The sequence below is a fragment of the Camellia sinensis genome, chromosome 2, assembly GCF_055761805.1.
Source record: "Camellia sinensis isolate YWXY chromosome 2, ASM5576180v1, whole genome shotgun sequence".
Lineage (NCBI taxonomy): Eukaryota > Viridiplantae > Streptophyta > Magnoliopsida > Ericales > Theaceae > Camellia > Camellia sinensis.
This window is the reverse complement of record NC_138962.1, coordinates 137,746,333-137,763,121: the sequence shown is the minus strand read 5'-3', so window position 1 is coordinate 137,763,121 and position 16,789 is coordinate 137,746,333. Positions and strand designations below refer to the sequence as shown.

Genomic DNA, 16,789 nt, shown 5'->3' with positions numbered 1-16,789 from the left:
TATTAACTTACTAAATGTTCTATCGTGTGACCCAAAAAAAAAAAAAAAGGAAAAAAAAAAAACAATTTAGACCGAGTGTTGAACAAAAAATTCTAAATAAGAAAAAAAAAATATAAACTACTTTTTTATCTCCCAATTTTAGCCTAGACATTGTCAATGGGGACAATAATTATTTGAAACTTTACTTGTGAAAGGTAAGATTAAAATGAAAGTGTAATACAACATACTACATTTGCATAAGAGATTCAGAGGCCATGTGGTTTGCACTTTAGATGATCCCAAAATGATTAATGGAAAAATAAATCATTTATTACTTTTGTTTCTTTTATTTAATTCATTTTTCTTGTGAGAAAAGTTCATGTATGAAAACTAAGTTGTGTTATGTGAATTAAAACTTTAAGAGAATCCAAAGTAATTATGTTAAAATTGTGGAATTTTCTATATTTTCTCAAAACAAGAGGGGAGGTCAATGCAATACCCAGAAAGAGTCTTTGTTTTTTTGTTTTGCGATATTTTTGTTTTTTTTTTCTCATTAAATTGCTTTAAATTGTTTTTTTCCCTCTTCTTTCATTGGAAATGGACTCCTTTACTTGGGTTTGGATCCAGAGATTACATGTAGCTCTAAGCACAATCGTATCCACGAGATTACCTGGGTCTACATGGATAAATCCTGGGTACATCTTTCAAGGTTTTTTTTCTCAAACAAGATAACTTTTAAGCTTTTATATGGTCATTTTATTGGAATAATAAAGTTTGATGTAAAATTATCAGAGTGTCGAAGGATTATCTGGATAGAGCACGCAAGTTCGTAGATATAGCTAAGGCGAATGTAGGGAATCCCAAAATGATCGTTTTCCCTTGTAGAAATTGTCGAAATCTATCTCACCAATTTTGCGAGATTGTGTACGAGCACTTGGTCATGGAAGGGATGGATCCTAAATATACTTCTTGGTTCGTTCACGGGGAACAACTAATTGCATCATCACATCAGGAAGATGTTGAAATTTCAGATACACATAAGGTGTTCAAAGACGTGCATTTTAAAGATGATGATTTTGCAGAGTCTACAAGTGAAAGTAGAGAGAGAGAATTAACACAATCATTAGAGGATATTGACACTCCTTTATATCCAGGGTGTACAAAGTACACAAAATTCTCAACAATTGTTGCTTTATACAAGCATAAAGATGCACATGATCATTCTGATGAAAGCTTTGATGAACTTCTTCGAATAGTGTCTGATATGCTACCAGAAGATAACACGCTTGTCAAATCTATATATTCAGCAAAAAAGATGCTCAAAGCCTTTGATCTAGGATATGAGAAAATCCATGCTTGTGTGAATGATTGCTGTTTGTTTAGAAAAGATTTAGCGCTTAAGGAGACGTGTCCGAAATGCAATTATTCACGTTGGAAAGTAGATAAACGCACTAAGAAGATTAAAAAGGGGGTTCCTGCGAAGGTGTTGCGATATTTTCCAATAATACCAAGATTTAAAAGGATGTTCAAGTCACAAGAGAGGGCAAAGCAATTAACGTGGCACTCCTCTCACAAAAGCCAAGATGGCAAGATGAGACATCCAGTTGACTCATTGGCATGGGAATCAATCAATCAAAAGTGGCCTTCTTTTGCATCAGATCCACGAAATCTTAGACTTGGTCTTTCAACAGATGGGTTTAATCCTTTTGCCAATCTTAGCTCAAAGTATAGTTGCTGGCCAGTGATGTTAGTTACATATAACCTTCCCCCATGGTTATGCATGGCAAAGGAAAATATCATGTTGACATTACTAATTCCAGGGCCAAAGCAACCAGGCAACAACATAGATGTTTATCTAGAGCCACTTGTGGAAGACCTAATAGAATTATGGACTAATGGTGTCAGGGCTTATGATGCAGCCAACAACTCCATGTTTAATTTGAAGGCTATTTTGATGTGGACAATAAATGATTTTCCAACTTATGGAAACTTAGTTGGATGCACCATAAAGGGAAAAGTTGCTTGTCCAATATGTAGTACCGACACATGTTCACAATGGTTGAGTAATAGTAAAAAGACTGTGTACATGGGCCGCAGGCAATTTCTTGCACCTGACCATCCATTTCGGATGAAAAGAAGTTGGTTTGATGGAAAGCAAGAACTTCGAGGGAAGCCTAAACCATTAAATGGTTCTAATGTTTTCAGTGTAGTTAAAGACATTGAAAATAATTGGGGAAAAGCAACAAAGGAGAGAAAAAGGAAAAAGTCCCAGACCATCAAAGAAAAAGAGCCAGTTTGTGTTCAACCATGGAAGAAAAAGTCCATATTTTTCAATTTACCATATTGGGATGTAAGTTTAAAGAAAGTAGAATTCCTATTTTCAAAATTAGTTGAATTTGTTATTCTTATTTTTTATAGAAGGAATATTTGATTGATGTTACAGGCGTTACTTTTGCGTCATAACTTGGATGTAATGCACATTGAGAAGAATGTTTGCGAAAGTATCATTGGCACACTATTGAATGTGAAGGGGAAATCAAATGATGGCCTTAAAGCTTGTAAAGATTTGGAAGAAATGGGCATTAGACAAAAATTGCATGCAGAGAACAGAGGAACTCATTTTTATTTTCCACCGGCATCACATACACTTTCAAGAGTCGAGAAGCAGATCTTTTGTTCTAGGTTACATGATTTAAAGTTGCCTGATGGTTATAGCTCCAATATTGCTAATTGTGTTTCATTAGAAGAGTGCAAGCTGATAGGCCTCAAGTCACATGATTGTCACGTCTTGATGCAACAGTTGTTGTCAGTAGCGTTGAGAGGACTTTTACCAGAAGGACCAAGGAATGCAATATTTCGATTGTGCACTTTTTTCAATCAAATATGTCAAAGAGTGATTGATAGGAATAAATTAGAACTACTCGAAGAAGATGTTGCTGAGACTTTATGTATGTTGGAAAGGTTCTTCCCTCCATCATTTTTTGATATTATGGTTCACTTGACAATCCATCTAGGACGAGAAGCTCGCATATGTGGACCAGTGCAATTTCGTTGGATGTACTCATTTGAAAGGTGAGGTGTATATCACTTTTTATTATGTATATCTATTGATGTATTTGTCAAAAAAGCTATTAACTTGAATATTAATTATATTATGGTCTAGATATATGAAGATACTTAAGGGATATGTTAGGAATCGTGCAAGACCTGAGGGATGCATAGCGGAATGCTATATAGCTGAAGAGTGCATGCAATTTTGTAGTGGGTACATGAAGCAAGCAACTGAAATAGGTGCTCGACATAACCGCAATGAAGAATTTGAAAATGAAACAATACTAGAAGGACGCCCGATTACGTTGGGAAATTCAATCATGATACCTGATGATATGTTACAAATTGCTCATTGTTGTGTGTTGATAAACAGTTCTGAAGTCCAACCATATTTAGAGTAAGTATGATAACATAAACATCTATTACTAATTGAGTGTTTATATGATATATTTATCTCACAATTTGCCTTCCTTATTAGAATGCATGCGGAGGAGCTTAAGCTTTTGGACAGACGTTTCTTGAGGGATGCCGCTCTACCACATTCTAGACAAATGGACACTTTCTCTCAGTGGTTGAAAGCAAAGATTGAATCATGTGGTAATGAGGTTTCAGATAGATTGAAACGGCTTGCAGCTGGCCCAAGAAAACATGCAACGTCTTATTTGGGCTATGTCATTAATGGGCATCGCTTTCATACAAGTGATGTCCAAAGGTCCACACAAAATAGCGGTGTTTCCATAGAAGCAGAAACTATTTGTCGATCTAGTAAAAAAGACATTGCACAAGTTATTGAAAAAATCTTTTTTCTATGGGGTTATCAGAGACATAATTTTGTTGGATTACTACAAATTTCAAGTTCCTCTATTTAAATGTGACTGGGCAACTACTGGAAACGGTGTCAAAGTTGAAGATGGATTTACATTGGTCAACATCCAATAAGGACGAAATCCATTTGAGAGAGATCCATTCATTCTAGCATCACATGCAAAACAAGTGTTCTATTTGAGGGATAATGATACATCTAGTTGGGAAGTTGTACTTAAAGCACCTTCAAGAGGCTTTCGTGATTTGGATATGTATGATGAAGATGCCTATATGCCATCTGCACCTTTAGATGCATCTAGACTTGGTGCAAATACTAATGATGAAGATGAGCACTACATGAGGATGGATTGTGAGGGTGTGGAAGTGTTGCATGATTAATGAGAAGTAGGAACATTTGATTTTCATATAACTGAATGCTTATTGGGCTTGACTAGTTCTCCTTTACTTGTCGTTCTTTTTATTTTTTTCGTTCTATATAATTTCACTAGCTATTTTCTTTCAAGTTAATATGAGTGAATATACTTGTAAGGTGAATATTGTGCTGTCTTTGAAATCAATATTATCAAGAATTTATTGTTTGGCATATAAAGATTTATTGTTTGGCTTGTAAAGTTGTATGTATTGATGTTTGATTTGAAATTTGTGGTTTTTTAAATTTTATATTAGCCATACCGTTTGTGACCTGTGGATGGGTTGTCTTGTGCTTATCATTAGGAAATGTGTCTCTTATAATTTCTCGTAATGTTTTAATTTTTAATGTCTAATAAGCTTTCAATATGCTATTTAGGGAAATGAGAATGAGACACATGAGTATATTTCGTATTATGGCATCCATGTGGTTTTTTAAGATATCTTCCAGGGACATTGTCGGTAACCAGGATTGCTTTTGTGCATATAAACCTTGTCTCATAAATTGTGATGAATTTTCATCATATTGAACCTTGATCTTTCTTCTGTCTTTGCAGCAATCATGTGGCATGCAGTTGTGTTGTTTTGAGTGACTGGGTCCTGAATGTGCTATTTTGCTTTTATGATCTAGTAGTGTAGTTGTGCTTCATTGTTCTGATATATTGCAACCAAAGTTATGTGCTGACATCTGTGCATTTTAAATTATTTTCCATTTGTTGTTAATAAGAAAACATCATTTATTAGATCAGAGAAGAGATCAATACAAGAAGTTAGAGTCTGTATGAGAAGCTTGTAAAACACATAAAAAGGCTGAAATAAGCATTCCCATCCTCAGAAGTCAGCCCTCTAAGTTAGATCTGTCATCTATATTATAGAACATAGATAGCAACTCCGTTCTTAACCAATGGGTACAATTATGTTTATGACTATTTTTTGAAGTACCATGTTTCATAGATGCTTAGCCAGATTGCAATCCTGAAAATGGCCTAAATTTGAAATGATGTTGACTACCTGTTTTGGGTGGTTATATTTAATTTTTGGCAGGGGTGGTGATGGAGAATTGAGATTGGGAATCCGAAGAGCAGCTCAAGTCAAAACTGATTCTACTTTTCCAGCTCTTTCTAGCCAGAAGTTGAATGTTGGCACTATCAGTGCTGTTGTCAATGCTATATCTATGAGAAACGTGTTCAACGTTCGCTACGATCCTAGGTATTTGAAGTCATACCAATTATTTTTCTATAGGAAGAGTCATATTGACAATTTTATTGTATGTATGGTTAGATTGGTTTTGTAAAATGGTCCGGGTACGTAAAAATGGCTTTCTCTCTACGTACCAAAAAAGAAAATAAAAAGAGAAAAAAGAATTAGCCTGCCTTTCTTCTTAACATAGCAATATTTGATGTTTTGTTTGCATTTGCTTATTTTGATGAAAAAGGTTATTACTGAATATTTTGGAAGAAGGCTGTTTAGGTGTGACAAGTTTTTGTGATTCAGCCATTCTAGAAAATCTAAATTGATTAGATGTTTGTATGAAAGTCAAATTTAGTGTATTTGTAATTAAGATAAATATATATATGTAAATAATATAATTAGGTAATCAAGCAATGAAGATATCATATTTTGTTGTTTTGACACCTTATTGATTATCATTTTTAGATATTGCTCTTTCAGTTGGTGCTAGTATCTATACTTTCTTTTGAACTTAGAATTAGCCAATGCCCAAAATCTAGTAGAGACTACTATACATCTCTTGTAAATTGGTGAGGCAACTCATCATAGACGCCTCTTAATAATTTTGACCAGTTCTTGAATATTATGTGCAATTTACAGTGTTTACAAGTTTTGTGTGTGCATATTTTTCCTTGAGAGTTATTGGAACTACTTAAAGTTGTATGATACATGGAACTACTTAAAGTTGTATGATACATCCTTTCTTTTAAGCCTGATTATTCATAATTTATTGTTGTTAAATTTTCTTATTAACAGTTGAATCTTGAAATTGTCAACCAGCAAGATGATTGGAGAGGTACTTTATTTCTCATTTAACATAAAATTGAATTTATAACCAATTGTTGTCCACATTATTTCTTATTTTTCCTTATGTATTGCACAGAGTTCAAAAAAAGCTGAGAAAAGAATTAGAAAGGAGCGTGAAGCTATAATTGCTGCGACAATGGATGAAAGAAGAAATGCATCATTCAGAATTTTGGATGAGTGTTCTACTTCTCCACATGTTGAATCACATGATATGGAAGGAGTTGTAGACTCCACTCAAGTACCAAAGAAGAAAACTAGGGGGGCATCAAAGTTAAAGATGCATGACAAAGGAAAACAAAAGTGTGATGAAATTGACTTCAATGAAAGGAATTAGCCTGTGGGACCTGAGTCAGTTAAACTATCGACTTTAGAAGGAATCTTGGCACGAGAGATGGTGCCAATAACCATAGAGAGATGGCCTGATATTCCAGAAGAGGTTAAAGACAAGCTATGGGCTTGTGTGAAGGTAACATATATTTATTTAATTCATTATTATACTATCAACTCAAGTGTTTTTCCTAATCACTAAATTTTTGTTTAAATGCAAATGCAGCTTAGATTCAAAATACATGATTGCCATAGGAAACACATCATGCAAAAGTTTGGCAGATTATGGCGCTCGCACAAATCTGAACTATCACGAAAAATAAGACCTCTTGGTAAAAGTGCTAAGCTAGCACACAATATTGTCCTCACCAAACCTGATAATGTAGAAATGGTTGAATGGAAAGCATTTGTGAAACAACGAACTTCCAAAGAATTTAAGGTAAGTTTCCTCATAGAAATTCTCTAGTTTTTATGAACTAATTAGACCAACAAATTTTCTCATAGTGATTCAATTATGTATTATTAATCATATAAATTATGACATTCTTCTTTTGTATATGTAGGCAAAGAGTAAAAGATTTAGGGCAATGAGAAAAAAGCAAACCCTCTTTCACACCATGAGTCGTAAAGGTTATGCACGATTAGAGGATGAAATGGTAAATTTAAGAGTGATTCAAGTAATTTTGTAAATTGGGTATGAAGTATGGTTGCTTTGAGATTGTTTTAATCATGTTGATTTTCATTTTCTATTTTATTTTCTAGAGAAGAGAAAGTCGAGCACCATCATCCATATCAAGAGTTGATGTTTGGATTAAAGGGCATACGAGGAAGGAAGGAAAATCCATGAATGAAGTGCTTGATGCAACTGTGGTACCAATATTACTTCATTTTTTATTTTTATCTTTTGGTATTATAGTTTGCATTCACATCAATTTATTAAGACATGCTTTATATTTTTAGAAAAATGTTCAAGAACTTCATAACGCTTCTACTGATGAGGGTCCAAAATCTATAAAAGATGATGCGATTTTTCATACTTTTGGCCCCGAGCGTCGTGGGAGTATACAAGGGCTGGGATTTGGGGCATTACCATCTAAGGTTGATGCACAAGTACACCAAAATGAGCACGTGAGAAAACTTGAAAGCAAGGTGCTGGACTTAGAACAACAACTCGATGAGATAAAAGCCATGCTTATCAAAGAAAGAAGGCAAAATGATGTAAGAGGAAAAGCTAAACATGATAATATAATGTCATGGAACATAATTTGTTTGTCTTTAATTTGTTATTTTATATTTAAATCACTTGCATGTTTATCTTTGATTGTAGGGTAGCAATCCCTCCCAAAGAAGCTCCAATCTACTCCAATCTACTCCTCATGACAACCTTCCAACTTCAGTGAGTGAAAATAGTATTTTCAAAACATTTTTATCTACTTTTCATGTCTTTAATTGTTGGAATTATGTGGTAGCTATATGCTTAATGAAGTGTTTTTATGGTTTTTTAGGTGAATGAAGTTGGTTCTGTTACTGAAAGCATTGAAGCTATGAAATTATCTAAATGTGGTGGTTCTTCAATTGCAAACCTTCCAACTAGTTTAGATATGGTAAATTTATGAATTTACATTACGGCGAACATAAGTAAATTACTTGCTATACTTATTATTGTTAAAGACAAGGGGAAAATTTTGGAGATCAAATACACATTCATGAACCGGCTATCGTATTTTGTTGATATGCAAATTTTTAACATTCATACTACTAGAAATGATGTATGGATCAGAGATAAGCTGAATGGAGTGCTCTATGCATTTGAGTAGGCATCTATTGTACCTTCACAACTTATGTTTTGCAAGTAAAATTGTGAAAAACTATATTAGATGATTTTAATCAAATAATTTTTACTTGTTAAGTGCTTGATGGCTATTAGAGATCCTCTTTGCGCCCTTGGCTACAATATCGCCATAGGTTGAGCTTTTGCAAACTTGTAAAATTTTCATTATTGCTTACAAAAGCTTACAAAAGTCGTAAAATTACTCTATTATACTATAGTTGATCTTCACCTAAAAGCTGAGAGGTGTAACTATTCTCTGCTAGAACGTGGACCTTTTTGGTTACTTTGTTTTGGTCATCGATTTTGTGTCTTAAAATTCATCTTCCTGTCCCCAAATGTACTCACAACAGCAAAATATGGTGGGAATCTTGGGACACTATCATGTGACTGAGAGGAGTGTATTGGAACAGGGGGACATGGATTTTTGGGATACAGTATCTCATGCCCCTTCTTTTCTCCAGTTCTAGACGAAATAAAATCATATTTATGATGTTGTCTTGCTTCATTAGGTTCCTCCGATCTAGATGTCCTTGACTATAGTATTGTGAATTAAATCTACTCATGGCAAGTTCTTATTAGACTAGTTAAGACTCAGTTCCAGCACTGTAATATTTGTGTTTTTGCATTATTGTATCATATTACAATGTTATAGACTCAGAACTTATACAAAGAACATATACCCAAATGGAAAGAGTACCATTTGGTGAGATAAAAAAAAATCCGGATCAACGGATTAATTACATTGATTGTTCCAGCATGGTAATAAGTAATGTGTAGGTGAACACTTCCATTCATGTGCACATGTTTAGTAGTTTATTTACTACTAAACATACTTGATCAAGCGGGTAAATTATTTTTTCCCAGTTACGGATCTCATAGAGTGCATTAGATACCTATTATGTGCCAAAGGAGTGCATTAGATACCTGTATTAAAATAATTCTACAATAGTGTGAACACTGTAGTTGAAATAAAAATTAAAAAACAAAGGGTGATGTGAACACTGGATGGTACCTTTCATTTCCTTTGTTGAACTAATACTTCGTAAATGGGATGAATGTTATGCAGTATGCTTATATACTCTTAATTTTTGTAGGATCAAAGTAATGGTGTGTCGAGCTTAGCAAATGTCAAATGCAAGTTGTTGCATTGGGAGGGGTCAAACTTGGTGGTTGCAGAAGGCCAAATTGCATCAAGGGATCCCAAGTCAAAGGTGCATCATGCAATTTTTGGACCTTTGTGTTGGAAAGTATGGGTGAACCACGTAACAGTCAACGTGCATTGTTTCGTTCTACTCATGAGATGTATGATCTTCAAGATGCAATAGGAAGTACAGTTGCATGGCCTAGTCAATTCATTCTTTTGACAAAATATTGGACTAATTGATTTACGATTTGTAGTTATACTTTTTGGATGTTTAAAGTCGTATTTTAGAGATCAGTGAATTTTATGATTTGGATAATTTTTTTGATTTGTATGTTTGAGGTTGTTATCATCTTGATATGATAGAAGTTGAGGATAAAAGTTAGTATGCAGTTTGTTTGGTGTATGGATATTAGATTTTTTTGCTTACTTCATAGTTGCTGCTTCTGCTTGGTTTGTAACAGGTTGCATTTTATAAGCTATTGTCTACATACGGTTAGGCAAGGTCATGTTCCTATATATATATATATATATTATATTATATTAAAAATAACTTTCTACGGCATGCAAAATTATGCCGTGAAAAGTGTAATGATTTATAGCATGTAAGAAAATGTCGTAGAAGATTATATACGGCATACAAGGCATGTCATAAATATATTAAAAATGACCTTCTATGGCATACAAAATTATGTCGTGAAAAGTGTGATGATTTATGACATGCAAAAAAATGTCGTAAAATACTATATACGGCATACAAAGTATGTCATAAATATATTAAAAATAATCTTCTACGGCATGCAAAATTATGTCATGGAAAGTATGATGATTTATGACATGATAAAAATGTCGTAAAAAGTTATATACGACATACAAAGTATGTCATTAATGTTTAATTTATTACTTTTTACAACTTTACCTGCATGCCGTAAATGATGCTCAACTTTCCACGGCATGTCATATAACAGCATTTGTGTACATGCCGTGAAAGAGTTTTTACGGCATGCATTGCAAGCTGTAAAAAGTCAATTTTGTTGTAGTGTATGGTGGATCATGAGTACACAAGAACGGTGGCAGACCAGTGTGTATATTTTCGAAGGTTTTCGGATGGAAACTTCATTATCCTACTGTTGTATGTCGATGATATGCTAATCATCGGACAGGATACTACTATGATCAACAAGTTGAAAAAGAACTTGTCGCAGTATTTGACATGAAGAATTTAGGCCCAGCACAGCAGATTTTGGGCATGAAGATTGTTCGTGACAGGAAATCCAAGAAGATATGGCTGTCACATGAGAAATATGTTGAACGAGTGATTGAAAGGTTTAACATGAAAGATGCCAAGCCAGTCAGCACACCACTGGCCAACCATTTCAATGTAACAAAGCATTTCCACGACCAGCTCTGACAGGAAAGAAATGGAAGCAATCCCTTATTCTTCTGCAGTAGGAAGTTTGATGTATGCAATGGTGTGTACCCGGCTAGATATAGCTCACGCAGTTGGCGTTGTAAGCAGATTCCTCTTCAATCCAGGAAAGGAACATTGTGAGGTGGTCAAATGGATTCTTCAGTACTTGAAGGGAACTTCAAAGATGTGTTTATGTTTCGGAGGAACTGAGCTAATTTTGAAGGGTTTTACAGATGCCAATATAGTAGGTGATCTTGATGGTAGAAAGTCTACATCAGGATTTCTGTTCACTTTTGCAGGGGGATCTATTTCATGGCAGTCCAAACTACAAAAGTGTGTTGCTTTATCTACAACATAGGCAGAGTACATTGCTACTGCAGATGCTGGAAAGGAAATGTTGTGGTTAAAGCAGTTTCTCCAAGAATTGGGTCTACAGCAGGAAGAGTATAAGGTACATTGTGATGATCAAAGTGCAATTGATCTGAGCAAGAATTCCATGTATCATTCACGTACAAAACACATTGATGTCGGGTATCATTGGATACAAGAAGTGATAGAAAAGCAGCTGATGCAACTAGTGAAGATTCACACAGACAAGAATCCTTCTGACATTATGACCAAGGGTGTCACCAGAGACAAACTAGAAGTTTGCAAGAATCTGACGGGGATGGACTTCAAGTGAGAAGTTAGTTATCCATGTGGGCGTGGAGGGGGAGAATTGTTAGCTCTATCCACTACCCACATGGTAAGGAGCCCACTATCTACATAGTGTGGGTGGCACCATTTGGTAAAAGAAGCTGGTGGGGCAGTACCAACTCACCAAAGGTAGATGGTGAGGGTGGCACAACCAAGCCCACTCATTGTTGTCACCAAACCCACTCCTCCTCTCTTGTTATAAATTGAGATGAGTGAGGAGGGATTGTATATGGGAGTGACACACAGAGCTGAAGAAAGCAAACACAGAGTGTATAATATGTGAGTGAGAGTGCATTCTATGGAGGGTTGTGAGGTGTGAGTTGTAATCTCCCTCCGGGATAATTCTATAATGAATATCACTCCCATGGATGTAGGCAATTGCCGAACTACGTAAATCTCTTGTGTTATTGTATGTGATTGATTTCGGGTGTCCCATAGTCCTATCAGATACTAGTCAAGGTGCGACAATTTGAAAGGATGCTGACCCGGACACTCGGTTATCAAAAAAAAAAAAAAAAGTATTTTATGTGTTCGCGAGCATCTTCTTCTCGGACTCCAGTTTCATACATGTGACATTGGATTGAATTGGGAATATCACCCGTTATCAGCTCGACCTGAATCAATGAAGAATATGATAGAGGTTAATATGCTTCTGAAGCCAGAACTACTACTAGAAAAGACCTTTTTGCAATGGGAAAATATAGCATGGATTACACCAAGTTCAATGAAACCATTTACGATAGTGTGACAAAATTTAGCATACGAACTGATGATGTTCCCAAATCATCTAGTGGCTGACCACCGAATCATATTTGGATATTTCTCTAAGCCTTCCAAGCCTTCCTTGGTTATTGGATTTGTACATAGAAAATAAGCATAAGTCAGTATTACCGGAGCTAATATTGAAATCCATGCATTGTTCATGTATTCTTCAAAGGTTGGTGTATATCAGCGGTAGTACTTTGCCTCCACTAAGTAACATTTACATAAATCTGCCCACTGAAACATTTAAATTTGAATCTATTCCATACACCTCATTTTTTGAGCACTTTCTTGAATAATTTACATGAAATTTTCACAACAAAAAAAGAAAAAAAGAAAAAATTATGATGAGGTTAGTAACCATTTTGTGAAGGTATGGAATGATGCGGACACCCTATTCCATAAGAGTGTCAAAAGCTATTTCATTAATCGAGTTGAAAAGAGCAAGGAAACATATCCTCATATAAGTTGGAAGTTGTTTCATTGCACTAATATCCCACCTGAAATTACAAAGATATGTTTTCACGACTTGTGTTAAATGAAGATAACTAAGAAGGAAAATATTATGCATAAATAAATTATTTTACCATATTTTCTTACTTACAGATATATAAATGGACTTCCCTATTTTTATATCTAGTGATAAAAAAAAAAAAATCTGCTTATATATAATATTACTCAAATAAAAAGTATAAAACTGTAGATAATCTCTACTCCATCATTACAACTAACCTTTCAACGGCGTTGGTAAATAGTACAAGTTCATCCATTGTACCATACACATCATAAACATCGTCGATTGTTGTTATTAGTGCGTTGACAATGGTGGCCATTCTTCTACGGTGCCCAAACTGAGGTTTGAAGTCCACACCAACAGTCCATAAGAAATTCTCCATCAATCTATCCCTAGCAAAGCTCAATTTCTCTCCCAAACCTATTCTTCTCCACCACCTACATTAGAAACGACGTACGAGAACATTACGTGTATAGAATATGAATATGGAGGAAAAAAAAGTACACAAAATTAAATAAAAGGCTAATTACACCAATGGTCCTCTTAGTTTTCTCAAAGTTTCAGTTTGGTCATTGTGCTTTGAATTTCGTCAATTCGCTCCTTGCACTTTCAATATAGTTTCACTTTGGCCATTCTTGCTTTACAATCTTGATCCCAAGGTTTTAGTAATTATATTCTTGCCTCTGAAGTTTTGTTATATTATAAAAACACCATTTTTTTATCACGCTAGATATTATATCTATTATTTTATACGTAACTTCATTATCTTTTGCATGTTCCTCCATTACCTCTAATTCTTCTAGACTACAATTACTTAGATCCATTTTTTTCATTTTTCTGGTGTTATCAACTCAAAAGGTTCTTTGGGAGAGTTCCCTCTGTAAGGATATGGATAACTATTCGTAGGTTTTTCTTGATTATTTTCTACTATAGCTAACTGCTTACTAACTGCTTACCTTTATCTAAGGATTGCTTGGGATGTCTTAAATAAGTGGACTTTTTGACTTTTTGGACTAAAAAGTTGAGGAAAAAAAATATGGTTGTTTAGGTTAACTTTTTGATTTTTTATGAAAAAATGTGTATTAAAAAATTGTATAAATTAGTGTGTAAGGAAAAATTAAGATTAGAAGTTGTGCAGTCGTACTTTTTGACTTTTGATGAATAGTGATAACTTTTTGAGTAACTTTTTGACTTTTTTACTTTTTGGCCACATGCCAAACTTGGACCTAATATAAATGTCTAACTTTGTGTATAATTTCTAATTTATTTTCTTTGAAATTTTTGTTAAGTTCTTTTAGTTACTTGATTATAGTATTATTTTGTTCAATTATTATTTGTAGTGCGGTACTATTATTTAAATTATTTGATTCTTGATTCTGATACAAATTTCAAACACATACAAGTTTATAGGAATTTTATAATTATACTAATAAGGAAATAGGGTCTTATAATAATTAAAGGGACTTTTGGGTTTTTATATTACCTTCAATGACTAAATTGAGTCAAAATTAAAACTTAAGAGACTCAAGTGTCACAATTGGAACTACAATGACTAAAATAAAACAAATACGAGAGTCTATAGCTATAATTCACCTACAAACACATCCAAAACACTCACATTAAACTCATGTGAGTAATCTATTTTTCTGAGATTTACTTTCATGTAGCTAGAAGTGTTGTATAAATATGATGTGTATGATGGTATTGTGAATTGTTGCATGCATGTCTCTATTAAAATATAATTTGTAACCTAGAGAAATCTAGAGTAATTAATGAACAATTTATGAAGATATCTAGAAAAATCTAGAGTAATTAATGAATAATTTATAAAGATATTTATCTAGAAATATCTAGAAATGTATAATAATGATGTTAGAAAATATCAAACCTTTCTAGAAGAGGTTAAGATGGTGATGTTCCCTATATAAAGCTATGAGCTAATTGTAAATTGATGTATGCAAGAATCTTGACTTGTAGTTAACATAATAAAAAGAAGTTTTCTTATATTTGCATTTCTACCTTATCTTCTTCCACAATTCCCTTCCTAGCTTGCCCAAGTTCTTATCAAATATACCTTGTCACCCCAACAATTTGGTATCAGAGCCAGGTTCCTCTCACCTATTCTAAAGCCTCTAAACCTCTTTCTTCAAATAATATTCTAGCATGGAAGCAAGCTCTTCTACTTTCAACTATGCACAAACTCTCATCCCTATATTTGAAGGAGAAAACTATGAATATTGGAGCATCCAAATGAGAACATTATTTGTCTCACAAAACTTGTGGGAATTTGTTAAAGATGGTTTTGAGGCACCAGCAGATGATGAAGAATTTGCAACTTGAACAAAAGCACGTCGGAAGCAGTACATGACGAACAAGAAAAAAGATGCAAGTGCTCTTCTCAAGATACAACGAGGGGTAGGCAAATCTATCTTTCCTAGAATCATGGGTGCAAAAACATCTAAAGAAGCTTGGGATATATTAAAGTGTGAATATCAAGGTTTTGATAAGGTCATCTCCATTAAACTACAAACAGTATAGAGAGATTTTGACAATCTAGCAATAAAGGATATTGAATCTATTAATGAGTTTTTTTCAGAGTTACTGGAATTGTCATCTAAATTAGAAGTTATGGAGACAACCTTGATGACAAGAGAATTGTTGAAAAAGTTTCAAAAAGTTTACCTAAAAAATTCGAGCATATTGTTGCTATCATCGAGGAATTTAAAGATTTATCTAAACTTACGAGACATGAGCTAATGAGTTCTCTCAAGGTACATGAACAAAGAATGAGCAGGTTTACAAATAAGCCAATTGAGCAAGCATTTCAGTCCAAAGTTAATATTGGAGACAAGAAACAAGAAAATCAAGGAAGGGATTCATTTCAAAGAAGAAGAATGCCCGGAAAAGGAGGAGGAGGCCGAAGTTCATTTCAAGCTTGGAATAAAGGAAGTGTAAAACAAGTATAACGCAGTGGGTAAAAATTTCAGATCATACCTTAGGTAATAGAAGCGAAGAATCTTGTCGGTAAATCACATGCTTCCATAAATGCAAACAATGAACTCTCAGCAGTGAAGTGATACCACAATATGAGTATCACCCACACAAGTCACAGTGCAGAGACTGGATTGTTCTCATATGGGAGAGAGTTAGAGAGAGAGAGAGAGTCTGGGAAAAAGGTTATGGATAAAAACACATAATGTATCTAATATCAATATATTATCCAAATATATAATCAGATATATAACCATATATATCAATCTATCCATATCAGTTGATATGATAGATATGGATATCAACAGTGGGTTATCTAAATAGGTTTTGAATTCAAATTCAAAACTTACCTGGATAAGATGAAAGGGTCATGGGTCATGCCACATGGGCGCCCAATTTCTAACATCTCCCACTCGCACATGATTTGGCATGGCGTAGCCACATCTCTATCTCAATCTCCCCAAATATTAAACAATCACATACTAGCCAATGAACCGTGCGACCGCTGAGAAACACCTGCATGTGGGAGCTCTATATTAAAAACTCAAAATGAGCCAACATAGAGACATCAACCCAAAAATAAAAATAATGCCTCATATACCCTAGACCGATCTAATTACACTGGTCCAAAAACATCTCTAATCCCTCAAAAGAGCATGTTTGACCCTCTTAATTCTTGCAATATATTCACACTCAATCCACCTCTCATACAGAGCAGTGTGAGTTGCCGGCAGTGAATATACAACAATGGTGTAATACTAGATGATCTTCCCTTTGCCCTCATGCCATTTAGTTTAGGATTGACAGTTTTCCCAG

At 34.3% G+C, this 16,789-nt stretch overlaps 1 protein-coding gene and 1 pseudogene across 2 annotated transcripts; one reads left to right on the top strand and one right to left on the bottom strand.

The window, feature by feature from the left end:
* Positions 1-16,789, bottom strand: part of LOC114299393 ((-)-alpha-terpineol synthase-like) — a 107,910-nt pseudogene that overhangs the window by 36,152 nt on the left and 54,969 nt on the right.
* Positions 6,204-9,789, top strand: LOC114305575 (uncharacterized). 2 transcript variants are annotated; one of them, XM_082915664.1, is made up of 9 exons: positions 6,204-6,289; positions 6,377-6,766; positions 6,854-7,066; positions 7,191-7,283; positions 7,390-7,497; positions 7,588-7,845; positions 7,955-8,023; positions 8,133-8,231; positions 9,553-9,789. In XM_082915664.1, the coding sequence occupies exons 2-9, from the start codon at positions 6,692-6,694 to the stop codon at positions 9,781-9,783; spliced, it is 1,146 nt and encodes a 381-aa protein (XP_082771790.1). In that variant the 5' UTR covers positions 6,204-6,289; positions 6,377-6,691; the 3' UTR covers positions 9,784-9,789. The 2 variants fall into 2 exon arrangements, with proteins under 2 accessions (XP_082771790.1, XP_082771789.1); XM_082915663.1 differs by lacking the exon at positions 6,204-6,289 and having other exon boundaries at positions 6,308-6,766.